The 25,872-nt window shown below is 58.2% G+C and overlaps 2 protein-coding genes across 3 annotated transcripts; both read left to right on the top strand.

Moving 5' to 3' along the window:
- The first annotated feature begins 1,623 nt into the window (after positions 1-1,623).
- PRX (periaxin) lies at positions 1,624-15,402 on the top strand. Of its 2 annotated transcripts, XM_029925643.1 has the most exons (7): positions 1,624-1,666; positions 5,144-5,187; positions 5,278-5,376; positions 5,499-5,624; positions 7,807-7,963; positions 10,739-10,935; positions 11,588-15,402. In XM_029925643.1, exons 4-7 carry the CDS (start codon positions 5,598-5,600, stop codon positions 15,188-15,190), a joined length of 3,984 nt encoding a protein of 1,327 aa, XP_029781503.1. In that variant the 5' UTR covers positions 1,624-1,666; positions 5,144-5,187; positions 5,278-5,376; positions 5,499-5,597; the 3' UTR covers positions 15,191-15,402. The 2 variants fall into 2 exon arrangements, with proteins under 2 accessions (XP_029781503.1, XP_029781502.1); XM_029925642.1 differs by lacking the exons at positions 1,624-1,666; positions 5,144-5,187; positions 5,278-5,376 and having other exon boundaries at positions 5,505-5,624; positions 11,588-12,853; positions 12,932-15,402.
- A 3,023-nt stretch (positions 15,403-18,425) lies between these two features.
- Positions 18,426-25,438, top strand: HIPK4 (homeodomain interacting protein kinase 4). Its single transcript, XM_029925080.1, has 4 exons — positions 18,426-19,160; positions 22,418-22,774; positions 23,435-24,277; positions 24,962-25,438. The coding sequence occupies exons 1-4, from the start codon at positions 18,696-18,698 to the stop codon at positions 25,139-25,141; spliced, it is 1,845 nt and encodes a 614-aa protein (XP_029780940.1). The 5' UTR covers positions 18,426-18,695; the 3' UTR covers positions 25,142-25,438.
- Positions 25,439-25,872: the final 434 nt, after the last annotated feature.

Here is a 25,872-nt window from a genome sequence, read left to right as displayed (position 1 = left end):
GGGCTTGTGAATGTTTGTTGAATGAATAAATGAACAGGTGAAGGGGTGGATGAATCAATGAAAGAGAGAGGGAGAGAGAGACAGTGAACTAGATGAGGGGCTCCTCAGACCCGTCAGCAACCCAGACCATACCATTCCTTCCTCCCTTCCCAGGAGAAGGGTTCTGGCCACACCCCAACCCTTGGTGGCTGCCAGGCGTGGATGGCATTTCCCAGAGCTCAGCACATTCCTGCCTTCCCTGGCGGCTGAGAGTGGGCAGGGGGCATTTTGGAGAGAAGGAGGGAGGCCCCTAGAATTCTGGGATCCTGCCAGCTTGTGCCTGGTCCCTGTGCCCTCGGGGGAGTAGGCCCCAGGCTCTTGGTGTAGAGGGGCAAGGGGTACAGGTCCACAGAGGGGCCAGGGGGGGCTGGTGTGAGGGGCGAGGTTGACAACTGAGGGGAAGGCCTGGTGGCCGTGTCTGCCCAGACAATGGGCCAGAAGCTGCTGACACGCATTTTGGGGGTAATCCCCAGTCTCATCCCAGCCCTGGCCCCAGGCCTGGGCTCAGAGAGCCTGGAGCGTCGGAGCCAGCGGCCGGGTGGGTGCGAGGGGCATGTGGGGGTACTTGTGCTCTCTGTGCCGCCCCCCGGGGTCTGGTGAGTCAGGGCAGGCCGGGGCCGGGGGCTGAGGGATCAGGGTGAGGTCTGGGGGCCTTGGTTTGAGAGTTGGGCAGGTAGGGGTTCAAATTCTGGGGCTACCAATTACTTGGCGTGGGTGACTTTGGGTTTCACTTACCCGCTCTGAGGCTCCTTGTCTGTTTTATGAAGGGGACAGAAAAGAGTTGCAGGGTGTCTGGGGTGCGGCAGAAGTGGGGTGGGAGCCCAGCTCTACCACTTCCTGGCTGTGAAGTTAACCACTGCGCGTGTACTCTTGACTCTGGGAGCAGAGCTCTGGGTGCCCAGCACACTACTTAGCACATGATGGGTGTCCCCCTGACATGGAAACTCCATTAGACAGAGAAGTGGGGCTCCCCTGTGCCCAGGCCCAAAGCCCCTCCCCCAACAAGTCTAGCCACCCCCTTGACTTGTGTGACTAATAACACAAAATTCTTATAAGTATTATAATTCTGTGCCAGGCACCTTTCAAGTTTTTAGCCTCTTTTAATGCATTGAATCTTCCCAACCATGAGATGGGCCCTTTTTATTACCCCTGTCTTAGAGATGAGGAAAAGGGGACCCAGAAGGAGGTGACTAGGCTGGGATTGGAACCCAAACTGACCGAGAGAAGGAGAAGAAGGAGTTTATTAGAGGGGCCCCAGGAACCAGTGGGGGCCACGCCTGGGGCTGGAAGCCAGGAAATAATGCTAGTCGGGTGCTCGGCTTCTGAGTGGTGGTAGTGACAGGAGAGTCCCTGAATTGAGGCTCCTGGTGGCAGTCTCAGCCCAGGCCAGGGTGCAGCCTGTCTGGGCCCTTGTATGGCTCCCCGCCCCTTTGCCGGTGGATGTAGCTGGGCGGGGGGAGGGGGGATGTTTGTTTCCCCATCACCCACTCCCTGGTGATGTCATGCCTCAGTAGCCAATGGCTGGGGTCTCTCCCTCCACCCCCTCCCCATTCCTTTTCCCCCCCAGCCTGGGGCTGAGGCTGAGCAGACGGACTGGGAGCTCTCGAGGTGTCTGGAGGCCTTAGTGGTAAGAGATCAGCCTGTCTAACCCGATCCTTGGCCAGGCTGAGAAGCCGAGGGAATGAGACCCAGGGTTCTGGGAGGGGCTGAGAGGTGCTGGCAGGTGCTGGGAGCGTACCTGGGGCTCAGGAGGCAGTGTGCTGTAGGAGTTAAAGGCATGGACTTTGGAGCGAGACCCTGGGTTCAAATCTCAATGTTCGCCTCTTTCTGGCTATGCAGTTTGGGGCAAGATACTGCACCCTTTGTACCTCTGCTTTTCCATCTGTGAAATGGGCTGATGGGGAGTAAGTGAATTGCTGCTTACAAAGAGCTGGGGCAGGATGCCTGGGGTGGAGCACGTGTGTTGGTGCTTGGAATGGGGTGCTGGAGAGGTGGCACTGATCCTGTTGGTGGGAGGCTGGTGCCTGAGCTGGATTTTGTCTCTCACCAGAGTTCCCCTTGGGTAAGAGAGAAAGTGGGGCCACTGGTGAGGAAAAGCCAGATATGAGACACTTGAGACGCATAGCCTACCCTCCAGTTGCTCTCAGAGACTAGTGTCCATTGCCTAAGCACTTACTATATATCAGGGATATTCTAAACACCTGCTATTATTTTGTGAATCCGCAAAGCTATGCTTAGTGGCTCCATTTTACAGATGAAGAAACCGAGGCCCTGAGAGGTGAAATACTTTGCCCAAGTATTCAAACCTGAGAAACGTTGGCGCAGGGACTAACTGAGGGAGCTGGGAGGCCGCTGCCAGCACTCCACCTCCCCCCTCTGCCTCACAGATGGCCTAAGGGCCCCAGATGAGTCTGGTCAATTCCTCACACCTACTGCTGAGGGCACCAGATCATTGGTGGTTAGGGAAGCCGAGGCTCTGGGTGGGGAGAGCTCCTAAATGGGGTTGGCACCAGCCATGCAGAGAAGAGGGTACAGAGGGGCAAATCGAAGGGTTTCATCAGCAGGCCCAGCTCAGCTGAAGGGCCCTGGGCCCAAATGACAGGCACGCACCCCAGCTGCTCTGAAGGGCATCAGCAGCATCCTGAGTGGGAATCTGAGTGGTACCTTCCCCAGGGAGGTACTGTGAGGATTTAATGAGCCAAGGTAGGGAAGGATCTTTGCACATAGCAGGTGCTTAAGAAATGGGGACTCTGAGAATTCTGGAAGCTCAGGAATGTACCAAGGGAGTGCCATAGGACCCCCTCAAGAATGGCTGTTGGCATCTGGGGGGCCCTGACTGGGCTTGACTCACGGGGGACCCCATTATATCTTCCCTAAGACAGCCAAGAACCCCCCAGGAACCTCCCCTTCCCCTGCCCTCCCTAGTGGGATGGGCAGGGCTGGGAACAGAGAGTGCCCAGGGTGGGGGCTGGTTTCCTTCCGAAGCCACCCCCACCCCATGCCAGGACCTGGGTATGTGGCTCAGGAAGGGCACAGTTGGGCTAAATATAACCTGGGTTGGGCGGCTGTCCCGGGCAGGGATGAGGAAGGAGGGCACTCTCTCTTGCTCCCTCCCCAGCTCAGCTTCGGGTGCCAGCCTCTGGGTGTGACCCTCACTGCCCTGGCCTGAAACAGGGAGCTTGTGGTCCAGGAGAGCCTCCCCTCCGTCTCCACCACCTCCTACAAGTACCAGGCTCCCCCCACTGCCAGCTCAGGATGTACGTCGTGTCAGGGACTCTGTTTTTCAGACCCGAATTCAAGTCCTGACTCTGTTACCCTGATCCCAGTCACTGTGATATCTTAACCCTAATTTTCTCGTAAGTAAAATGGAGGTACTGAGGCCACATCTGTAAAGTGCCTGCCTAGCCCAGAGTTGGCACCAATGAGGTCCTTCTAAACATGCCTGTTTCGGGGGCACCCTCAATCCCCACCGTGCCCTTCCGAGTGGTTTTGCTGCTTGGGCGCCTCCAGTGCTCAGAGCCACCAATGCCAAGTTCAGTTACAGAGTTGTGGTCAAGGGCAAGGTCTTGGCTGTGTGACCCCAGACAGGTGAGTTCCCCACTCTAGCCTCAGTTTCCAACTCTAAAACAGCCACCGCATTCGGGGTGATTTTGAGGCTTATGGGTGCCAGTTCAGAGGAAATGCCACAGATGTGGGAGCTGAGGGCTCAGAGGGGAGGCTGGGGAAGGCCACGGAGACCAGGACTCCTAGGAGGGCCAGAGAGGAGCCCTCTGATACTGTGGGGTGCCTGCCAGTGGAGTGGGTACAACTGGAGAATTGAGGGGGTCCCTGTGTTCTCTATCTTGGCCAGTGGTGGGCTATGAAGAGCCATTGTGTGGCTGCGGGTGGGTGGGCAGGGGCGGAATGTGACTGGGCACAGCAGATGAGCCATTGTTTGAGGGAATGTGCCGCGTGAGGCCTGACCTTTCCCTGTAGAGTGGGGGTTGGCGGGTTGGCATGCCAGGTGGGGGCTGGGAGGACAAGGCCAGCGTTGGCATGGGGAGGGAGGTGGAGAGACGGTATCCATTCCCTTTGCCCCGGAAAGGTCTGTTGGGGAGTCTGCATGGGAATCCCAGTTCTGCCTCCTCACTGTGCTCTGTGACCTTATGGAAGGTTCTTGGCCTCTCTGAGGGGCTAGGGTTTTCTGCAGCAAGGAGCACAGGGCTGATGAAGAGTAACCATTCGACACCCATTAGTTATTATCAGCCATATAAGAGTCTGGAACTCTCAGATGAGTTCAAGTCCTGGCTTGGCCATTTGTGCCCATCTGTGGCTTCCCTTCTCCCAGCCTCACGTGTCTTTTCCGTTAATGGGCTCAATAATTGTATTGACCGCACAAGGATGTTCTGAGGTTTATGTGCAATGACCCCTGTGGGACATTTGACACAAGATCAGGACCACAGGAAGTTCTTAGTAATAATAATAGTAAGTGCTTCTGATAGATAGCACTTCTGATAGTGATTCCATGTACCTGGAATTTAATATTTACTAACTTATTTGACAAAGTAGGTGCTCTCCTTCTCCACCATTTTATCTTATTAAAAAAAAAGTTTATTTATTATTTTTGAGAGAGAGAGACAGCACTTGAGCAAGGGAGGGGCAGAGAGAGACATGCAGAATCCGAAGCAGGCTCCAGGCTCTGAGCTGTCAGCATAGAGCCCGACGCGAGGCTCAAACTCTCGACCCCACAAGATCATGACCTGAGCTGAAGTCAGACGCTTAACCAACTGAGCCACCCAGGCGCCCCTCCCCCATTTTCTAGATGAGAAAGCTGAGGCACCACTGAGAGATGGAGTAATCTGCCCACAGGGAGTACGTGGGTTCATGGTGAATTTGGCTCCCTCGCTCGGCCCGGGTGTTGAGTGGACAGGCTCTGCTGTCGGGCTGTTCCTAGGAGTCAGCTCTAGCTTTACTGTTGGCTGTGCAGTAAAAATGTCTTCTCGGCCTCAGTCTCCCCGCCTGCACTATGGGGATAGAATGTTGACAGCGTGCAGGAAGTGGGCAGACACTTAGGAAGCAATTGGTGGGGATCAGTTGATGGTAATGCTCACATTCTTCTTCTTAGAGCCCCGGACCCAGGAGGCCCAAGGAGTTGGAGGTGACCCTGAGGTGAGCATTGGCTGGTGCCACATGCCCCTCCCTGCCCGCCCCCCCCTCCCCGACCCGCTTGGAGCCTCATGCCCCCTTTCTTCCTGGCAGGCAGCAAGACCCCAGAGGAAGGGCACGAGCCCCGCAGACGACTGTGCCATACCCCAGGCTGGGCTCCTGTTAGGAGGAGGTGCCTGTGCTCAGGCAGCGGTGAGAGGGCAGGGGTGGGGGCCCTGCTCCCCTTCTGATACCCATCCTGACCTCTCCCTCCATGCCCGGCCTCCCCTTCTCATCCCCTCCGGGCCTCAAGCCTCCATCCCTGCCCCCCACAGGCTCAGAGACAGCTGCTCCATGCAGAACTAAAGTTGGTCCTGCAGCAAAAGGGAGAGAGGAAGCAGGAGCCCGGGGCCCAGGGGACTCCCAGCAGTGCCATGGAGGCCAGGAGCCGGAGTGCTGAGGTGAGCGCCCCCCCCCATCTCTTCTTTCAAGGGGGATTTACGGGACCTGGTTGGGGGGCGCCGCACAGACTTAGGCAGCAAGAAGACAGACACTTCCTGGCTTCTCTGTGCCTCGGTCTTCCCATCTGTGAAACAGAAATAGCAACAGTGCCTATTTAAAAAAAATTTTTTTTTAATGTTTTATTTATTTTTGATACAGAGAGAGACAAAGCATGAGAGGGGGAGGGGCAGAGAGAGAAGAAGACAGAACCGGAAGCAGGCTCCAGGCTCTGAGCTAGCTGTCAACACAGAGCCTGACGCGGGGCTCGAACCCACAAATGTGAGATCTGACCTGAGCCGAAGTCGGAGGCTTAACCGACTGAGCCACCCAGGTGCCCCAACAACAGTGCCTATTTTATAGGGACGGGAAAAATGAACATATGTAAAGCACTTAGTCTGTCCAGGCCCTGCGCTGGGACAGACTAAGAGTCAAAGCAGTTCATTCATCCGGGCATCACGGAATCATACGAATAAGGAGCAGAAACCTTTCATCGGAAGAGGCAGGACGGTAGAGGGCTTATTAAATGCATGAGCTTTGAGCCCATGGGCTTAAATCCCAACCTTACCACTTTAGCTCTAAACAGGTGACCCTGCTTCCCCACTGGTGGACTGGGACGATGGTCCCCACCTCTGAGGGTGTTGAGGACTCACTCTTGAGCCATTTGCACAGGGCCTGGCTGTTGTCACTGTTACGAGATAAAGGACTGGCACGGACTGCTTGCGGGGAGATGCTAGGCACAGTGCAGGTCCGCCTTTCCAGGAGCCAGGCTGAGGCTGAGGGGTGGCCGGCAGGGAGTTAAGAGCAAGGTCACTGCCTCCCAGCCAGCCTATGGGCTCTGAGGTCACAGACCCGGGGTTCAGGCTCAGCCACTTAACTTGCTGTGTGGCATTAGGCGAATCACTTTGCTCCTCGTTACTTTGTTCCCAACTTTGAGTCCGTCCAAGCTTTGGGAGGCTAAAATGGTGGGTGGTTATGGACTTGCTGTTCTCTGCTGCCATTACAACATGTTCCTCCCAGCCCTCTAGGCCCCGGGGCCATTGCTGGCCCCCGCCCCCCCCACCTGCTTTCCCTTCTCCAAGCCCTAGGGTCAACCCCAGTCTACACCAGCCTTGATGCCCATTACAGCATCCTCTCAGATTCCTGTTACTTCAGGGCTCAGCTCAAAGAGACGCCTTCTGGTACACCCATGTTACCCAACTCTACAGTAGGGAAACAGGCCCATAGAGGGCAAAGTTCTCCCTCAGGGACACACAGCAGATTGAGTTCTAGAAGGTTGTGGAACTGAGGTGAGAGTCACCGCCTTTTCTAAGCCCGGAAGTGAATCCCGGAGTGGGCCGCTGGGCCAGGGCCAGGTCAGCACCATTTACAGTGAATACCAGGAATGCCAGGTCTGCCGGTCCACCGCTCATTCCCCACGCACCCCGCCCCATCACTGGATTCCCTCTCTCAAAGGCGTTATGCAGGTCTTGGGGTCACAGAGTCCACAATAGGGAACAGTCTCACGTATTCAAGCCCCCAAGAGCCCAGGTCACCCTCACGGCTCCATCCTGCACCACTTAGAGATCCAGCCCTTTCCCCAGAATCCCATCCTCACCCCATCCCTTGTTCTGCTGTTATTAAAGCCCCTTCCCGTACCTCAATCCCACCCTTAGACTATGGGTCGCCGCCTTACTTCCAAGTATTACTCTCTAGCCACACCCCTCTCAGATTTTTGGCGCCTCCTCAATGACCTGAGCTCCTCTGCGCCTGCGGTGCGACCAGGCGCCAACCTCCTAGCCTCGCCCCCGAGGGCACAGCCCCGCCCCATCAGGCTGGCCCCTCATCCACATCTCAGGTTCCCTCTGGGCTCCCTACACCGCCCCTCCTCTACAGCCCCGCCCCCTTGACAGCGGCCCCAGGGCTCCTCCCGCCCAAAGAGTGGACGGAACCGTGGAGTCTTGCAGCGGGTCCGAGTGAGCAGGAGGCCCTCGCGCCTCCTTAAAGGGAAGATGCCAGAGTGGGTGGCCCCGCACGGCCGGCCTGAGCCGCGCCTAGGGGCTTGTAACTCGAGGACCGGTTTAAGGGACGCTTTTAAGCGCGATGCAGGGCTCCGGGCGAGGTCCGACCCTGGCGCCCCATGCGATGCCTCGCCGCCCTCCTTAGGAGCTCAGGCGGGCGGAGTTGGTGGAGATCATCGTGGAGACGGAGGCGCAGACCGGGGTCAGCGGCATCAACGTAGCAGGCGGCGGCAAGGAGGGAATCTTTGTCCGGGAGCTTCGGGAAGATTCGCCGGCGGCTAGGAGCCTCAGCCTGCAGGAAGGTGGGCGGGGCGGAAGCGGGGGGGGAGGGCCCTCTCGGAGGGGAGGAGTTAGGAATGGGCTCTGGGTCCGGGGCGTGACTGGCGGCCAGGAGGCGGGGAGAAGGGCTTGGGGCGGGGCTTCGTGTGGAGGTCTTGCAGTGGCTCAGAGCCGGCGTTGGGGCCCCGTTGTGTTGGTTTGATTCCCAGATCTTAAGTTTAGTAGTTTGTGAATTTCTGTGCCTTGGTTTTTCATCTCGAAAATGGAAATGATTCTAGTACTCACCTCATAGGGTTATCACGCGGATTAAATGAGTTCATGTTTGAAAACAGTGCACAGCTAAGTGGCACAGAGTAAGCACGATGTAAGCACTAGTTATTATTTTTGTTGTTGGGACTGGAGAAAAGAGGTGGAGTTAACAACTTGGGGGGGTGGAGGACAGCTTAGTAAGGGATGTTTTGGGTGACATAGATGAGGCCGATGTGGTTTATTCATGCAATAACTATTTACTAAGTGCCTCCTATTTCCAGATGTTATTCTAGGTGTTCCAGCTACTGCAGTAAACAAAATAGACAATACTCTGCGCTTACAGAGCTTACCTTCTAGTAGGGAGAGACCTATTTGAGGAAAATCTGTAAAATACATAGTAAATTAGAAGGCAATATGTGCTATGGGTGCCAGGAGGACAGTTATTTTTTTTTCTTTTCTCTTTTTTTTAGAGAGAGAGCGAGCAAGCGAGCAAGCAAGCCGGGGAGAGGGGTAGAGGGAGAGAGAGAGAGCGAGCAAGCGAGAAAACCTTAAGCAGACTCTGCATTCAGCACGGACCCTGATGCAGGACTCGATCCCAAGACCCTGGGATCATGACCTGAAAAAGTCAAGCATTGGATGTTCAATTGACTGAGCCACCCAGGCACTACAGAACAGTTGGATTTTTAAATAGGGTGAGCCAGGAAGGGAGGAAAGGCCTGGTGGAGGACAGGAAGTGAGCTATGTGGCCATCTGTAGGAGCATTCCATGCAGAGAGAATGCCCAGTGCAACACCCCACAGTTGGGGTATGCCTAACTTGATGGAGGAAAAGCAAGGAAGCCAGTATGGATGGAATAGAGTCAGAGAAGAGAAGAGAAGAGTAAGAGAGGAGGCCAGAGAGGTAAGGAAAGGGCAGTTTTTAGAGGGCCATATAGGCCATGGTGGGGCTTTTGGCTTTTAATCTGGGAGGCTTGTGAGTGGAGGAGGAACATGAGTTGGCTGTGTGGAACAGCATGCTGTATTTGCAGTAGGCTGACGGGAGCAGGGTGGGAATCAGGGAGACCAACAAAGAAGCTACTCTGGGGCACTTGCCGGCTCAGTTGGTAGAACACATGACTCTTGATCTCAGGGTCGTGAGTTTGAGCCCCACATTGGGTGCAGAGATTTACTGAAAGGAAAGGAAAGGAAAGGAAGAGGTTACTCTCTGATTATCCAGGTAAGAGCTGGTGATGCTCAAAACAGTGTTAGTGGAGTTGAAGAGAAGGGTTTGGATTCTGGATATATTTTGAAGGAGAGGAGCCTTCAGGACTGGATATGGTGTACGATGAAAAGAGGAGGGTCAAAGATGTGTCCAAGGATTCTTGACCTGAGAATAGAGTTGGTAGTTCCACAGATGGGGCTGGAGCTTGTTTGGGGTTAGACCACATTGACAGTTTGGATCTGTCATGTGAGAGGTATCTATTGGATACCAAGGTGAAGATATGGAGGGGTAAATGGATATATGAGTCCAGGAGGGAGGGGAGAGTGCTGGGCTGGAGAGATACACTTGGGGATTGTCAGCCCATTTCTGATCTTGAAACTCCTGAATCTGGACGAGCTTCCTAAAGAGGTGCATGTAGCATGTAGAGATGAGAAGAGGTCCAAGGCCTGGCCTCTGAGACGGTGTGTCTTTAAGAGATCTAAGAGATGGGAAGGTGGTATCCCAGGAGGCTGAGAAGGAATCTCTAGGAAGGTTCTAGAGGTTGTTTGGCACCTAGAGGCCAAGCCAAACAAGTAGATGAAGGGGAGAGAATCAAGTTAGGTCAAAGGTTGTGAGGTCCACTCAGATGAAGTCTGGGACTTGCCCATTGGACTTAGTTACATAGAGGTATGGGACCTTGAGAGGAGCAGCTCAAGGTTCTGGGAAAGGGTGTCAGAAGTGTGATTGGAGACCTGGAAACAATGCAGCTGGACAACTCAGTGCATTTGCTGTTAAGGAGGACAGATATGTGGAGCAAGAGCTCTGGGAGTGAGATCAAGACAACTTTTATGGGATAAGTAATGGTATGTTGTATGCTTATGGGAATAACGTAGAAGAGAGGGACAAATTGATGATGTGGGGAGAGAGGGGAGAATTGGTCCATGATGTCCCTGAGAAGGGCCTGAGGGAGGAGTGAGGACAGTTCATCCTTAGGAACAGGTGGAGTAAATGACCACAAGAACAGGTCGGGGGTGAGAAGGTGAGAGTTTCTAGGTCTTTTCTGATTGTGTTCTCTAAAGGAAACAAAGTCAAGTGTCTGAACCGTGAGAATGGGAGCGGGAAGTGGCTAGGAAATGGGCGTGGCTTTGCTGGGGTGGCGGAGCTAAGGCCATGGGGCGGGGCTTCACGCTTGAGTGTCTGCACCTCAAACTAGGAGGAACTTTCCTTCTCTATGCTGGGGGTGGTCAGGATAGGCGGGACTAGGGTTTTGGGCTGAGCCTCGCTAAGCTAGCTCCAGGGAGGTGGGTGGGACCAGGCCTGGATGGGGCCAAGACAATGCCTACGCCCCGCCCATCTCCACCTCGCCTCCAGGGGACCAACTGCTGAGCGCCCGCGTGTTCTTCGAGAACTTCAAGTACGAGGACGCACTACGCCTGCTGCAATGTGCCGAGCCTTACAAGGTCTCCTTCTGCCTGAAGCGCACTGTGCCCACCGGAGACCTGGCGCTGCGGCCTGGGACCGTGGCTGGCTACGAGATCAAGGGCCCACGGGCCAAGGTGGCCAAGCTGGTACGCGTGCTTAGCCCGGTCCCGGCTCTGGACTGCCCCAGCGATCCAGTCTCTGCACCGTGAGCCCCACTCATCCACACCATGGGCCAGCCTTGCCCTCTGTCTTGTCACTAACCCAACTCTAATCCCACCCTCTGCCTCCTGTTCTCTGCCCTTAAACTCCTCCCTGGGGAGGGGGACCTACCCATCTCTGACCAAGGCCTTCGCCCGCTTTGGAGAGGCAGCAGCCAGTGGTCCTGAACCAGGGCGAGGGTGAGGGGGGGCGGGACTCCAAACCAGGGAGGCCAGGTTCAAGCCTGAGTGCTGCTCACTTACCGCTGCATGGCCCTGGACAAGTTTCTTTCCCTTTCTGGGCCTTAGTTTCCCCATCTCTAGAATGAAGGTATTGGGGAGAATCCTGGAGGAGCACCTAGAAGTCTTGGGTCCCAGTTCTTACGCTCCTGTTGGACTCATTGTCCGATGCTAAATGAAAGTCTTTGTTTAGGGGGGCAATAATGGTGAGATGACAGGAAGGAAGTGGGGATGGTGATCTGGGGTCAAGCTGCTTCGTCCAACACGTTCCTAGCCTGGCACAGTACCAGCTGGGGATCCCCCTGCCTACCCCGAGCCTCCCACTATCCCACCGCCTCCCGCATCTCTCCTCTCTCCCCAGAACATCCAGAGTCTGTCCCCTGTGAAGAAGAAGAAGATGGTGGTACCAGGGGCCCTGGGGGCCCCTGCAGACCTGGCCCCTGTTGATGTCGAATTCTCCTTTCCCAAGTTCTCCCGTCTACGTCGGGGCCTCAAAGCCGAGGCTGTCGAGGGTCTTGTCCCAGCTGCCCCCACCCGCCGGCGCCTCCAGCTGCCTCGGCTACGCGTCCGGGAAGTGGCAGAAGAAGCCCAGGCCGCCCGGCTGGCCGCCGCCGCTCCTCCCCCACGGAAACCTAAAGTGGAGGCTGAGATGGTGGCAGGAGCCCGTTTCACAGCCCCCCAGGTGGAGCTGGTTGGGCCCCGGCTGCCAGGCGCTGAGGTGGGGGTCCCCCAGGTCTCAGCCCCCAAGGGGCTGGGAGAGGCCCTCCACCTGCCAAGCCTTGGACTAGGAGCCCCGGCTGCGCCTGCTGTGGAGCCCGCAGCCCTAGGGATCCAGGTTCCCCAAGTGGAGCTGCCCGCCTTGCCCTCGCTCCCCACTCTGCCCACCCTGCCTTGCCTGGAGACCCGGGAAGGGGCTGCGGCCGTGACGGTGCCCACCCTGGACGTGGCAGCGCCGACCGTAGGGGTGGACCTGGCCTTGCCAGGTGCGGAGGTGGAGGCCCGAGGAGAGGCACCCGAGGTGGCCCTGAAGATGCCCCGCCTCAGTTTCCCCCGCTTTGGGGCTCGCGCCAAGGAAGTTGCCGAGGCCAAGGTGGCCAAGGTCAGCCCCGAGGCCAGGGCAAAGGGGCCCAGACTTCGAATGCCCACCTTTGGGCTCTCTCTCCTGGAGTCCCGGCCTGCTGCTGCTGAGGCTGCTGTCGAGAGCAAGCTCAAGCTGCCCGCCATCAAGATGCCCTCCTTTGGCATTGGGGTCTCGGCCCCTGAGGTCAAGATGCCCAAGGGGCCAGAGGTGAAGCTCCCCAAAGCTGAAGTCAAGCTCCCGAAGGTGCCTGAGGCAGCCCTTCCAGCCGTGCAAGTCCCCGAGGTGGAGCTCCCAAAAGTGTCAGAGATGAAGTTCCCGAAGGTGCCCGAGATGGCCGTGCCCGAGGTGCGACTCCCGGAGGTACAGCTGCCGAAGGTCCCCGAGATGAAACTCCCCGAGATGAAGCTCCCGAAGGTGCCCGAGATGGCCGTGCCCGAGGTACGACTCCCGGAAGTGCAGCTGCCGAAGGTCCCCGAGATGAAGCTCCCGAAGGTGCCCGAGATGGCCGTGCCCGAGGTGCGACTCCCGGAAGTGCAGCTGCCGAAGGTCCCCGAGATGAAGCTCCCGAAGGTGCCCGAGATGGCCGTGCCCGAGGTGCGACTCCCGGAAGTGCAGCTGCCGAAGGTCTCAGAGATGAAAGTGCCTGACATGAAACTCCCCGAGATGAAACTCCCCGAGATAAAACTCCCCAAGGTGCCTGAGATGGCCGTGCCTGATGTCCACCTGCCAGAGGTGCAGCTGTCGAAGGTGTCGGAGATGCGGCTGCCGGAAGTGCAGGTGCCGAAGGTCCCAGAAGTGCAGCTTCCAAAGGCACCCGAGGTGAAGCTGCCCAAGGCTCCGGAGGTGCGGCTAAAAGCCGAGCAGGCAGAGGGGGTGGAATTTGGCTTCAAAATGCCCAGGATGACCATGCCCAAGCTGGGGAGGGCAGAGACCCCACCCCGAGGCAAGCCAGGTGAGGCAGCGGCTGAGGTCATGGGGAAGCTGGTGACACTCCCCTGTCTGCAGCCGGAGGCGGGCGCCGAGGCTCGGGTGGGTGTCCCCTCTCTCTCCCTGCCCTCAGTGGAGCTAGACCTGCCAAGGGCCCTTAGCCTGGAGGGCCAGGTCCCAGCAGCCGAAGCGGGCAAGGTGGAGCGGGCAGAGGGCCTCAGGGTAGCGGCAGAGGTTGGGGAAGTGGCCTTCCGGATGCCCTCCGTTGAAATCGTCACTCCACAGCTGCCCACGGTGGAAGTGGAGGAAGGGCGGTTAGAGGCGATGGAGATGAAAGTCAAGCCCTCCTCCAAGTTCTCTTTGCCTAAGTTTGGACTCTCGGGGCCCAAAGTGGCTAAGGCGGAGGCTGAGGGGGCTGGGCGAGCCACCAAGCTGAAGGTGTCCAAGTTTGCCATCTCGCTCCCCAAGGCCCGAGCGGGGACTGAGGCTGAGGCCAAAGGGGCAGGGGAAGCAGGCCTACTGCCTGCCCTCGATCTTTCCATCCCGCAGCTCAGTCTGGATGCCCATCTGCCCACGGCCAAGGTGGAGGTGGCCGGGGCTGACGTCAAGCTCAAGGGACCCAGGTTTGCGCTGCCCAAGTTTGGGGCTAAAGGCCGGGACATGGAGGGGGGAGAACCAGCGTCAGGGGTGGCCGAGTTGGAGGGCAAGGGCTGGGGTTGGGATGGGAAGGTGAAGGTGCCCAAGCTCAAGATGCCGTCCTTTGGGCTGGCTCGAGGGAAGGAGGCCGAGATCCAGGGCGGGCGTGGCAGCCCGGGAGAAAAACCAGAGTCCATGGCTGGCCAGCTTAAGATCCCTGAGGTAGAGCTGGTCACCCTGGGGGCCCAGGAGGATGAGGGGGCCGAGGGGGCAGTGGCCGTCAATGGAGTTCGACTCTCGGGCCTGCAAGTGTCCACGGCCAGGCAGGCAGGCGCTGAGGACCAGGAGGGGGCACTGAGGATGCCCCTGGGCATCTCCCTGCCCCAGGTAGAGCTGCCCAGCTTCAGGGAGGCCGGCCTGGGCACCACCCCCGGGCAGCAGGTCAAGGGTGCAGCCCCTTCAGCAGAAGGCACAGCAGGCTTCAGGGTCCAGGTGCCTCAGGTGACCCTGTCTCTGCCTGGTGCTGGAGCCCAGGTGGCAGGTGGTGAGCTGTTGGTAGGTGAGGGTGTCTTCAAGATGCCTGCTGTGACAGTGCCCCAGCTTGAGCTGGATGTGGGGCTGAGCCGAGAGGCGCAGGTGGCAGAGGCAGCCAAGGGCGAGGGCGGCCTGAGGCTGAAGACGCCCACGCTGGGGGGCAGGGCTGTGGCTGCGGAGGAGGGGCCTGGAGCCCAGCCCCCAGGGGCTGAGCGCACCTTCAGCCTCTCACTGCCGGAAGTGGAGCTGTCACCACCTGCTGTGGGCAGCCACGCTGAGTACCAGGTGGCAGAAGGCGAGGGGGATGCCGGACACAAGCTGAAGGTGCGGTTGCCCCGCTTTGGCCTGGTTCGGGCCAAGGAGGGCGTGGAAGAGGGTGAAAAGACCAAGAGCCCCAAACTCAGGCTGCCCCGAGTGGGCTTCAGCCAGAGCGAGGCGGTCCCTGGGGAAGGCTCCCCCAGCCCAGAGGAGGAGGAGGAGGAGGGCGGCGGGGAAGGGGCCCCTGGGCGCCGAGGCAGAGTTCGAGTCCGCCTGCCCCGCGTGGGGCTGGCCGCCCCTTCCAAGGCCTCTCGGGGACAGGAGGGCGATGCAACCCCCAAGTCCCCCGGCGGGGAGAAGTCCCCCAAGTTCCGCTTCCCCCGGGTGTCCCTAAGCCCCAAGGCCCGGAGTGGGAGCGGAGACCAGGAAGAGAGTGGATTCCGGGTCCGGCTGCCCAGCGTGGGGTTTTCAGAGACAGGGGCTCCAGGCCCTGCCCGGATGGAGGGGGCTCAGGCTGCTGCCATCTGAGGCCTACCTGCCACTGGGGCTGAGGGAAAGTCCCCTCCCATCTTGCCATCCCCGCCTCTTCATCGTTTTGTGTGTGATATAACTAGCACTAACCCTCAGAGGGCCGGGAGGTGGGGACTGACCTGGAGGGGGCCAGGGAGGCCTTGTGCCCCCCTCACTGGCAGGACTGCCTATATCTTGCCAAGCCATGTGAATAAAATAATCCAGAGGTAGCCTTGTGTTCAGTTTTCTTTTTGTGTGGGGGTAGGGAGGGGGGAGGGGGCAGAGAGCAGGGGCGGATGGAGAGGGGGCTGGGAAAAGAGGTCCCGAAGGGGGCTTGAGCCTGGCCTGAGGAGAGCCTGCGTTTGGGGGAGACACAGAACACCCCTGGTCTGAAGAGAGTCAGGGGGCTGGGGCGCCTGGGTGGCTCAGTTGGTTAAGCATCGGACTTCAGCTCAGGTCATGATTTGTGGGTTCAAGCCCCGCGTCGGGCTCTGTGCTGACAGCTAGCTCAGAGCCTGGAGCCTGTCTTCGGATCCTGTGTCTCCCCCTCTCTCTGTCTCCTGCTCATGCTGTCTCTCTCTTTCTTAAAAATAAATAAAAACTTAAAAAAAAATTTTTTTTCTAAGAGAGTTAGGGAAGCCTGCAGGGGTGGGGTGGGAAGGGGTCTGCCCTAGCCATTCAGAATTCCCAAGCGCCTCTGAGCAAGCCCCCTCTGCTGGGGACTCTGCCGGTTGTGGGGGAACCCCTCCCACCTGGACCTCCCTGGGGGTGCCCTAAGAGAACACGATCGCTACCCATCTGCCCTCTGCTGGCCGTCTTCACAGCCACAGGTGCTCCTCCGTCCTGGTGATCCTTTCCTGTCTGGCTGGTTTGACAGCCTGGGCCACCCTTGGCCTCACCCCGGAAGGCCTCTCCTGGTCCCCTCTCCCGGTTCCTGGGTTCAGAGCCTCCACCCCACATACCTGGCTGCCTCTTAGGACTAGGTCCTGGGGTCCTCAGCTCCTATCAGGGCTGGGCTTCAGCTCCCGGGGACCCGTCCCCACTCAGGATCTAAGCCCCCACTGAGGCCTCCAGACGCCTCCACCTTTCTGCGATGCCCAAGACTGGACCAAGAAGACACTCCGTCCAGTCCGAAATGTCCCCCTGACACCCCCATGTCAGCTCCTCTGTTCTCATTACATCCGGCCATGCCCTTGAGTTGTCACAGACCCCTGGTTTACCCCAGCTCCCTTCTCCTTTAAAGCTGGCCTCCCTTGGGGCACCTGGGTGGCTCAGTGGGTTAAGCGTCAGACTTCAGCTCCGGTCATGATCTCACAGTTCATGAGTTTGAGCCCCACATCGGGCTCTCTGCTGACAGCTCAGAGCCTGAAGCCTGCTTCGGATTCTCTCTCTCTCTCCCTCTCTCTCCGCCCCCCCACACCTCCCCTGCTCATGCACTGTCTCTCTCTGCCTCAAAAATAAATAAACATTAAAAAAAAAAAATTAAAGCTGGCCTCGCTTAGGTCCCTGCCTGGTCGTGTCCTTTCTCTTCATTCCCACCAAACATGGAATTTACACTCATGCTGTGCACCCTTTGCCTAGCACCCCCGGCATTTGGGGACTTCCCTCCCACCACGGCTGTTGTCAGTATCCATAGTGACCTCTCTGTGGCTTTTGGAGGGCTTCTCTCCCTTGTCCTGACTTCTCAAGGTCCCTTCCTCCTTCCTGAACACTCTCTTGTCTCTCTTCCCCACTCCTTCTCTCCCTCCTCATGCCCCTGGGGCCCTCAGGACTCCTCCCAGGCCCTCATCCGCCCCCACACCCTCCCCAGGCCAGGTCACCCTCCCTGTGGTCCACATGGGAATCCCGTGGCCTCTGCGCACCACCCCTGGTTGTCTCCCGGGCACTGGCAGCGTGTGTGGGGTGGTGGTTCAGAGTTTGGCTCTAGAACCAGACTGCTCGGGACTAAGCCTGTCTCTGGCACCCAGCTGGGAGCGGCAGAGCGTGGGCATTTTTTCAACTTCTTTGTGTCTTGATTTTCTCTTTCATAAAATGGAGCTATTACAATGTATATCATGAGGCGCCTGGGTGGCTCAGTCTGTTGAGCATCTGACTTGGGCTCAGGTCATGACCTCACAGTTCATGGGCTCAATCCCCGTGTTGCGCTCTGTGCTGACAGCTCAGAGCCTGGGGCCTGCTTCTGATTCTGTGTCTGCCTCTCTCTCTGCCTCTCCCCTGCTCGTGCTCTGTCTCTTAAAATAAATAAACATTTAAAAAAGTAATAATAAAACATATGTCATAAGGATCAGATAAGGCCTCTAAAGCACTCAAGATATGTCTATATGTTTCAGTGTCCAAGCTTCTTTTTTATTTTAATTTTTTTAATGTTTATTTATTTTCGACAGACAGAGACAGTGTGAGCAGGGGAGGGGCAGAGAGAGAAGGAGACACAGAATCCGAAGCAGGCGCCAGGCTTTGAGCTAGCTGTCAGCACAGAACCCAACTTGGCGCTCGAACCCACAAACTGCAAGACCATGACCTGAGTTGAAGTCGGACGCTCAACCAACTGAGCCACCCAGGTGCCCCTCAGTGTCCAAGCTTCTAATCTGACACCAGCATCTTCTCCCCTGAAGTGCTCCTTACCCATGTCCCTATCTCAGGGACCATCCCTGAGCCCTGGGCCTCGTTCTGGATGGTTCCCTCTTTCCCCCCAACCAGTCAGTCCTACAGCTTGGCCTTCTGTCTCACACGCTGGCCTCCTCCCCTGCACCCCAACCCTCTCTCACCTGGGCTGTGTCCCAGGCTCAGGGCTTCCACTTTCATCCCCTCCACTCTTCTTTACACAGTAGCTTTCTGATGCTTCAATCTGACGCTGTCCTCCCTTGCTCACAGCCCTTCTGTGGCTCCCCAGTGCCCTTAGATAAATGAGTCCAAACTCTTTAGCCTGGCATTGGAGACCATTTACCACCTGGCCCTGTTTCAGTGACACCTCCCCTGTGGCAGCCACAGGTAGGGGTGGGTGTTTGTGGAACACAGACACACACAGACACACACACACACAAATCCCCCCAGCCTTTCAACCTCTGGAGGAATGTCCCAGTCCTCCAGCCTAAAGGTCCAGCTCAGACTTCCTTCTCAGTCAACCCTTCACCTGTCCAACCCCTCCAGGGTTCCGCCCCTTGGGTGGGGGAGGGGGCTCGAACTGCCACCCCACCCCCCATTCCAGCCTGGGGCTCAGGTCTCCGACAACAGAACCAGAGCCACTCAGCAAAGCTAGAACCCATTTGGGGGGGCCTGGGGCCCCTCGTCCCAAGCCAGCAGGGCTTCAGGGGAGGGGTGTGGCCCCTAGTAGACAGGCAGTGTGGCCCAGGGGGCTGTGGGAGTGTCAGTGAGGTGGGGCGACCCTCGAAGCGAGAGGCACGTAGTGTAGTTCTCCTTCCCCCACTGGGGGTGGGGGGTCTCCGAGCCGGTGGGGCAGAAGGCTTCAAAGGCAAAGCCGGTGGGGCAGGGGCGGCAGCAGGGGAGTGTTGGTGGCAGGGGCACCATGGCCACCATCCAGTCGGAGACTGACTGCTATGACATCATCGAGGTGCTGGGCAAGGGCACCTTCGGCGAGGTGGCCAAGGGCTGGCGGCGCAGCACCGGGGAGATGGTGGCCATCAAGGTCCTCAAGAACGACGCCTACCGCAGCCGCATCATCAAGAACGAGCTGAAGCTGCTGCGCTGCATGCGGGGCCTGGACCCGGAGGAGGCCCACGTCATCCGCTTCCTCGAGTTCTTCCACGACGCCCTCAAGTTCTACCTGGTCTTCGAGCTGCTGGAGCAGAACCTTTTCGAATTCCAGAAGGAGAACAACTTCGCGCCCCTGCCCGTCCGCCACATCCGCACGGTCACCCTGCAGGTGCTCAGAGCCCTGGCCCGGCTCAAGGAGCTGGCGATCATCCACGCCGACCTCAAGCCCGAGAACATCATGCTGGTGGACCAGACCCGCTGCCCCTTTAGGGTCAAGGTGAGTGGGGCGGCTCTGGGTTGGCGGCGTCCCGCCTTCTGGTCTTCTCTCCTGGCTTCCCCCAGCCCTGGACACCCTCCTGTCTCCAGGGGCTCCCTAGACCCACCTCCCCGCCCCTCCGCCCCCTGAAGTCTCCCCTGCCCTTGATGCCTGCCCAGCCTCCCGGCCTTGAAATCCTCCCCATCTCCCTGTGCCGATTCCCACATCCTCTTTAGCGCAGACCCGAGGCCTCTCGTCCTTGTCCGGTCCCTAGTTCACCTCCCCTGGCCCAGTCCTGTCTTTGTGGGGCTGACATTCTGGTGGGGGAAATGGAGTCGCCAAGACAAATGAGTCAAATATGACATATGAGTGAGAAGGAGAAAAGATAAAGTCGGGAGGAGGATGTGGGGTGTTTGGTGGTGGTGGTCATGGTGACGCTGAGTGAAACTGTACACGAGCAGGTCAGGGAGGCCTCACTGGGAAGGTGACATTTGAGGAAAGTCCCAAAGGAGGGAGGTACCCATGTAGACATCTGGGGGAAAGCATCTGGATAGAAGGAACAACTAGTGCAAAGGACCTGAGGTAGGAGTGAGCTGAGTCTATGTGTTTGAGAAGCACCCCAGAGCCAGAGTGGCCGAAGCAGACTGAAAAGAGGGAGAAAAGGGGATCAGGGAGGTGATGGGTCCGGTCGTACAGGGCCTCGTGGGCCACAGGGACGGCTGGTTTTATTCGAAGTCAGATGGGGCCACGCGAGGAGGCTTCCAAACAGAGAGGGGCTGTGATCTGGCTCAGGTGCTCACAGGGCCCCTCCGGCTGCGTGAGGACTGTGAGGGGCAGGGGCTCAGGAAGGCAGTGAGGGGGGCTCTGCTCCGCTCCAGTGGGAGGCGTGGGTGGCTGAGCCGGGGTGGGGCGGTGGGGAAGGGGCATGGTGGGTGCGTTCGAGGTAGGTTTGGAGCTACTGACTGATCTGTGGGCTGATCTGTATGAAGTGTAAGACGGAACTTGAGTGGAGTGGGAGCCTGATGGCCCGTGTGGCTGTAAGGATAACAGTGCCCTTCTCCATCACAGTCTGATCATTAACAAACATTCACTGAACTCTTGCTCTGGACATGACCCCGTGCTGGGCACACAGAGGCACCTCCTATGCAGGTCACAAGCCCCTGGTCTCCTCCACCCCATTCCTGGCCTCTCTGCCCGCCTGTGTCTCTCCCCATCCCAGCCCCAATCCCTCTGCCCTGGGCCCCCCAATCCCAGCCCCGACCCCTCTGTCCACTTCTGGGCTTGTTACTTGTTACTGGTGGTGGATCTGAACTAGCAGCACCGTGAAGGCAGCCAGGTCGGATGCTGTCGGCATCTCCCAGCACAGGGCTGTGGCAGAGACGATGCTAAATGAATGTGAGTCACAGGGAGATACGGAGACATGAAAAGGCAGATCATTTTGCCCTAAAAGATGGAAGGACAGAGACCCAAGGAAATAGAGACTCCCACAAACACAGCAGGAGACAGGACAGATCCACAACACCTGGCCAGTGTTGGCACCCCTCCCGTGTTTGTGGGATGGACAGATGGATGGACACTGAGTACCCAGGGTCCCTCAAGCTCTCGGAGAGTCAGGCCTCAGCAGTCTGTATTTAGAGTCCGGATTAGGTGAGGGATGGCTGAAGGAAAAGCAGAGAAACTCAGAGAGGGAAACTGAGGCAGGGGCCAAGATAGAATCTCGGAGATTCAGAGTGAACATGGCACATGGCGTTGGGAGAGACAGACGTTCAGCCATTCACAGTGCTCATGGAAGCCCTGCCATGTCCAGAGGGCTGTTAACGGTGCCCAATGATAAAGACAGAGAGGGCCAGGGCTTCAGGGGGTGTCTTCCTAGCAGTGACACAGAGATGGAGACAGAGAGAGACACTGAGAGATGAGAGGCACAATGAAGAGGCAAACAATGAAGTGGCAACCCCCCCCCAAAAAAAAACCAACAAAACAAAACCAAACCCAAGAGAGTTACAAACAAGAAGCAGAAAGAAAGAATGGCAGGGACATAAAGCCCATTCACTCTTTTTTTTACAAAAATTTTTAATGTTTATTTATTTTTGAAGGAGAGAGAGCATGAGCAGGGGCAAAGAGGGGGAGACACAGAATCTGAAGCAGGCTCCAGGCTCCGAGCTGTCGGCACAGAGCCCCGCACTGGGCTTGAACTTATGAGCTGTGAGATCATGACCTGAGCCACTGTCGGCACAGAGCCCCGCACTGGGCTTGAACTTATGAGCTGTGAGATCATGACCTGAGCCGAAGTGGGATGTCTTACCGACTGAGCCACCCAGGTGCCCCTCACTCATTCACTCGCTCCCTCTTGACTGAGCCCCTAACTGTGCCCTGGGCACTGTTCTAGGCATCTAGGGAGGCAGCAGTGAAACAGACAAAATCCCTGCCCTGATTGGACTGACATCCTAGCTGGGTAGGGAGACAATGAACTCAACTGAAAGGTAAAATACATAGTGTATGAAGTGGGGCTCAGCGCTCTGGAGAAAAGCAAAGGGGATGGGAATGGTGGGGAGGCTGCTCTTTGTAGGAGGTCTCACTGAGAAGGTAACATTTGAGACCTGAGATGAGGGAACCGTGTGGGCATCTGGGGGAAGGGATCAGCTAGTGCAAAGTCCCTGTGCTTATTCAATGCGTCTGGCTTATTTAAGGGACAGTGAGAGGCCCGTGCAAGAGGGAAAGCGGGAGGCGCTGAGGGCAGAGAGGTGATGGGGCAGATTGCTCAAAACTTGGGGGCCACGTGAGGACATGGGCTTTTGTCACAGGATGTGATAAAGCCACAGAGCAATTCTGAGCAGGGAAGGACGTGATCTGACTCAGGTCTTCACAGGATCTTTCAGGATCTCTGAGGAGATCGGGGCACCGAAGGCAGACCATCGAGAAGGCCCCTACACTGGCCTCAGTGGGAGATGATGGAGGACAGGATGGGGCCGGGGAGATGGGGTTGGGCTGCAGAGTGGGCAGATTCGGGATCCGTCCAGAAGGCGGAGCCCAACAAGATTTGCTGATGGACACGGTGTGGACCGAAGGACAAAGGGAGGGGTCCTCAGCCTCACAGGCATAAATTCTAGCGGAAAGAAACGGACGGAGAGACAAACACACAAACCAGAGACGCAGACTGGCCAAGACAGGACACAACCGAGTGACACAGCGACGGCCGGATGGCAGATGCAGAAAGGCGCTGGCGAGAGACACCAGGGAGGCCTCGATCCCTGCCCACCCGCCTCCCTCCCCCCACACAGGTGATTGACTTCGGCTCGGCCAGCATTTTCAGCGAGGTGCGCTACGTGAAAGACCCTTACATCCAGTCGCGCTTCTACCGGGCCCCCGAGATTCTGCTGGGACTGCCCTTCTGTGAGAAGGTGGACATGTGGTCCCTGGGCTGTGTCATGGCCGAGCTGCACCTGGGCTGGCCCCTCTACCCGGGCAACAACGAGTACGACCAGGTGCGCTACATCTGCGAGACCCAGGGCTTGCCCAAGCCCCACCTGCTGCACGCCGCCCGCAAGGCCCACCACTTCTTCAAGCCCAACCCTCACCCCGAGGCCAGCAACCCCTGGCAGCTCAAGTCCTCAGCTGACTACCTGGCTGAGACCAAGGTAGAGGTGCTGGTGGGGCGAGGTCAGGCAGGGGGGCGGCGGGGGTGGGCTGCTGCATCCGGAAAAAAAAAAATCTAGGTTAGACCACAGAGGGGACCGGAAGTTTGAAGGTCAGCTGCGGGAGGGGTCACAGCACGAGAGATGTTGGTGAGACTGAAGGTGGCACTGGACACATATGGCGGCTCCTCTGAGTCACGTGGCCAGGGGTCAGCACACTGGTGGGCAGGGGCGTCAGACCACTGGGAGGTGTGGGGGGTGGGGTGCACTAGAGGTTTTGAACAGCCCCTCTGCAAGCCGCTGGTAGGGGCTGGACCCTTGGCTCAGTGAGACTCTGGGTTAGATGACAGGAGGACACAGCCCCAGAACACAGCCAGGTACCTTTCCTGCAGCAGTAGGAGGGCTCTGGGTCAGACTAGAGGGGGTCTGGTATTAGGGAGTAGATGTGGCCCTGCAGCAGCAAGGGAGCTCCGAGTCTGATCACAGGCAGAACCGGAAGTCTTCAGGCGTGTGGCCTTCATAGCAACAAGAGGGCTCCGGACAGGACTTGAGGGCAGACTGGGAGCTGGGGGTGGAGGGAGGGGTCATATGTGGGCCCGACTTCAGGAGCACCCAAGGCCCGGATTCCACATCAACCTCGTGCCCCCGCCCCGTGCCCCCCAGGTGCGCCCCCTGGAGCGCCGCAAGTACATGCTCAAATCCCTGGACCAGATTGAGACGGTGAATGGCGGCGGGGCGGCCGCTCGGCTGACCTTCTCTGACCGCGAGGTGCTGGCCGAGCACGCCGACCTCAAGAGCATGGTGGAGCTGATCAAGCGCATGCTGACGTGGGAGTCGCACGAGCGCATCAGCCCCAGCGCTGCCCTGCGCCACCCCTTTGTGTCCATGCAGCAGCTGCGCAGCGCCCACGAGGCCACGTGCTACTACCAGCTCTCGCTGCGCGCCTGCCGCCTCTCCCTGCAGGTGGAGCGCAAGACACCCACGCCGGTTGCGGTTGCTGCGGAGGACGGGTCCCCCTACTACCGTCTGGCCAAGAAGGAGGAGGCCATGGGCATGGGCGGTGTGGTGGGCAGCGGGCCCTTCTGCGAGAAGGCGCCGGGCATGCAGAGGGCCATCGACCAGCTGGATGACCTGAGTCTGAAGGAGGTGGGGCACGGGCTGTGGGGGGAGGCCCGAGCTGATGTGGTTCCTGACGTGCCAGCCCCGCTCAAGGCAGCCGCTGCTGGCCACCGGGTGCCAGACTCAGGCCCCGAGCCCATCCTGGCTTTCTACGGCAGCCGTCTGGCCGGCCGCCACAAGGCCCGCAAGCCACCGGGAGGCTCCAATGACTCCAACTTCAGCAACCTCATCCGGCTGAGCCAGGCCTCGCCTGATGACGATGATGGGCTGTGCCAAGGCAGCGGCTGGGCAGAAGGAGAGCGCCGCGGGGCCTCCACTGAGCTGCCCACCATCCCGCAGCGGGACGGGGATGGACCAGACGTCAAGGACATGACCATGGATGCTGATGTAAGTGAGCCAGGTGGGCTGGCAGGATGCCGGTGGCTCTGGGATTGGGGCCTCCCCGAGCTCCAATGGGGTGGGGGTAAGGGTATCCGTGGACCAGGCCCTGTCCCCCCACACATCTGCATTGCCCACAGCTGGTTCAGGGCTCAACACATCCTAGTCCACTCACAGGATGGGACAAGGTTCAGCAAACACGAGCCCGTGTTCAGGACACAACATTCAGCACCCTTGAGCCCACCCTGACTATGTGATAAGGCTCAGCACACGCTAATAACTTCAAGATATGAGGCTTAGCACACACTAATACATATTCAGGATACAAAGTTCAGCACGCACTAACCTACCGTTACGATGTGACAAGGCTCAGCACAGACTAATCCACTTTCGGGCTGCCTAAAAACTAAGAACGTGGTAATCCACCTGCAGGAAGTGATAAAGGCCCAACCCGCAGGCCTTAGCAGGGGCTCACTGCCCCCCTCCCACGAAAGAAATTCCCTCAGAACACCTTAAGGTCTTCACACACACCATTTAAGCCCCCAAAGTTGCAATGAGGGTTCAGGACTGAAAAAATCATCCTGAGGAAGTTACAAAGGTTCATTCGGGACTAGAACGAGTCCGTGAGGGGCCGGCCGGTGGTTCCCAGGGCTGGGGGCATCTCGGCTGATGGTCCTTTCTTCTCGCCAACAGAGGTCAAGCCCTGAGCTCTTCGACCCCAGTAGCTTTCCTGGGGAATGGCTGAGTGAGCCAGACTGGATCCTGGATGGTGTCAGGGGCCCGCGGGCCCAGGGGCTCCAACCCCGTCACGTTCACCCGCACGGTCCGCCCCGGACCGCCAGCTTCCTGCAGCACGTCGGTGGGCACCACTGATGGTGACCCCGCCCCTGCCCATTGCTGGGGGCTACACTAGCTGGGCTGGCATCCCCTCCTTAGAGCCATTTCCTGAACCCACAAATTATTCTTACAGAAAGATAGTTATCCAGAAGTTCCCCATTACCCTTGCCCACGGTGCATGCCAGCACACACACCTTGAACACAGGAGGGCCATGGGGTCTGGCCCGTGGCCCCCTGGGCCAAAGGGACGCAGGAAGGGGGCCACCCCTGGCTGGCCCTGAGCATGCCCTTGGCCCTGCTGGCTCTATTTCAATAAAGGACCGTTCAGCAGTCCTGCGTGAAGCCTGGCCTGGTGCTAGGGTGGGGTTCAGGCGGATGCTGAGGGTCCTGCTCCCCGATGCTGCTCCCAGTTGGCCACCGGCTCAGGCCAGAGGCTGGGCTGCCACCCCACTGGGAGGGATAGGCCACACTCGCCCGCTGAACCATTCCCTAAACAGGCTAAATACTTGGCATGTCAGACGCCGCCCTCTGATCATCCCCAGTGTTCAATCAAAACTTGCCCGATCTCATCTGCTGACCTACCCTTGCCACATGCCCAGGCTTGGCATGCACTCACCCATGCATGGGGTCCCACAAAGCACACATCCACTTGGCAGGCATAAGCTCATGCTCGCTGCCCACTCCAGTGATCAGACATGCGAGTCCTCCCTGGGGACACGGTAACGGTTTGGTGTGTGCCCATCTGGCCGAGAGGCTGACGTGCCGAG

Source organism: Suricata suricatta, chromosome 16 (genome assembly GCF_006229205.1).
Source record: "Suricata suricatta isolate VVHF042 chromosome 16, meerkat_22Aug2017_6uvM2_HiC, whole genome shotgun sequence".
NCBI classification, from domain to species: Eukaryota; Metazoa; Chordata; class Mammalia; order Carnivora; family Herpestidae; genus Suricata; species Suricata suricatta.
The sequence above is the reverse complement of the archived record's forward strand: the minus strand, read 5'-3'. Positions and strand labels throughout refer to the sequence as shown.

Bases quoted from the DNA above. Each gene is read 5' to 3' on its own strand.
- PRX (XM_029925643.1), top strand. From the start codon at position 5,598: ATGGAGGCCAGGAGCCGGAGTGCTGAG. The intron at 5,625-7,806 runs GTGAGCGCCCCC...CGCCCTCCTTAG, and splicing joins CCAGGAGCCGGAGTGCTGAG to GAGCTCAGGCGGGCGGAGTT. The intron at 10,936-11,587 runs GTACGCGTGCTT...CTCTCTCCCCAG, and splicing joins GGGCCAAGGTGGCCAAGCTG to AACATCCAGAGTCTGTCCCC.
- HIPK4 (XM_029925080.1), top strand. From the start codon at position 18,696: ATGGCCACCATCCAGTCGGAGACTGACTGCTATGACATCATCGAGGTG. The intron at 19,161-22,417 runs GTGAGTGGGGCG...CCCCCCACACAG, and splicing joins GCTGCCCCTTTAGGGTCAAG to GTGATTGACTTCGGCTCGGC. The intron at 22,775-23,434 runs GTAGAGGTGCTG...CGTGCCCCCCAG, and splicing joins ACTACCTGGCTGAGACCAAG to GTGCGCCCCCTGGAGCGCCG.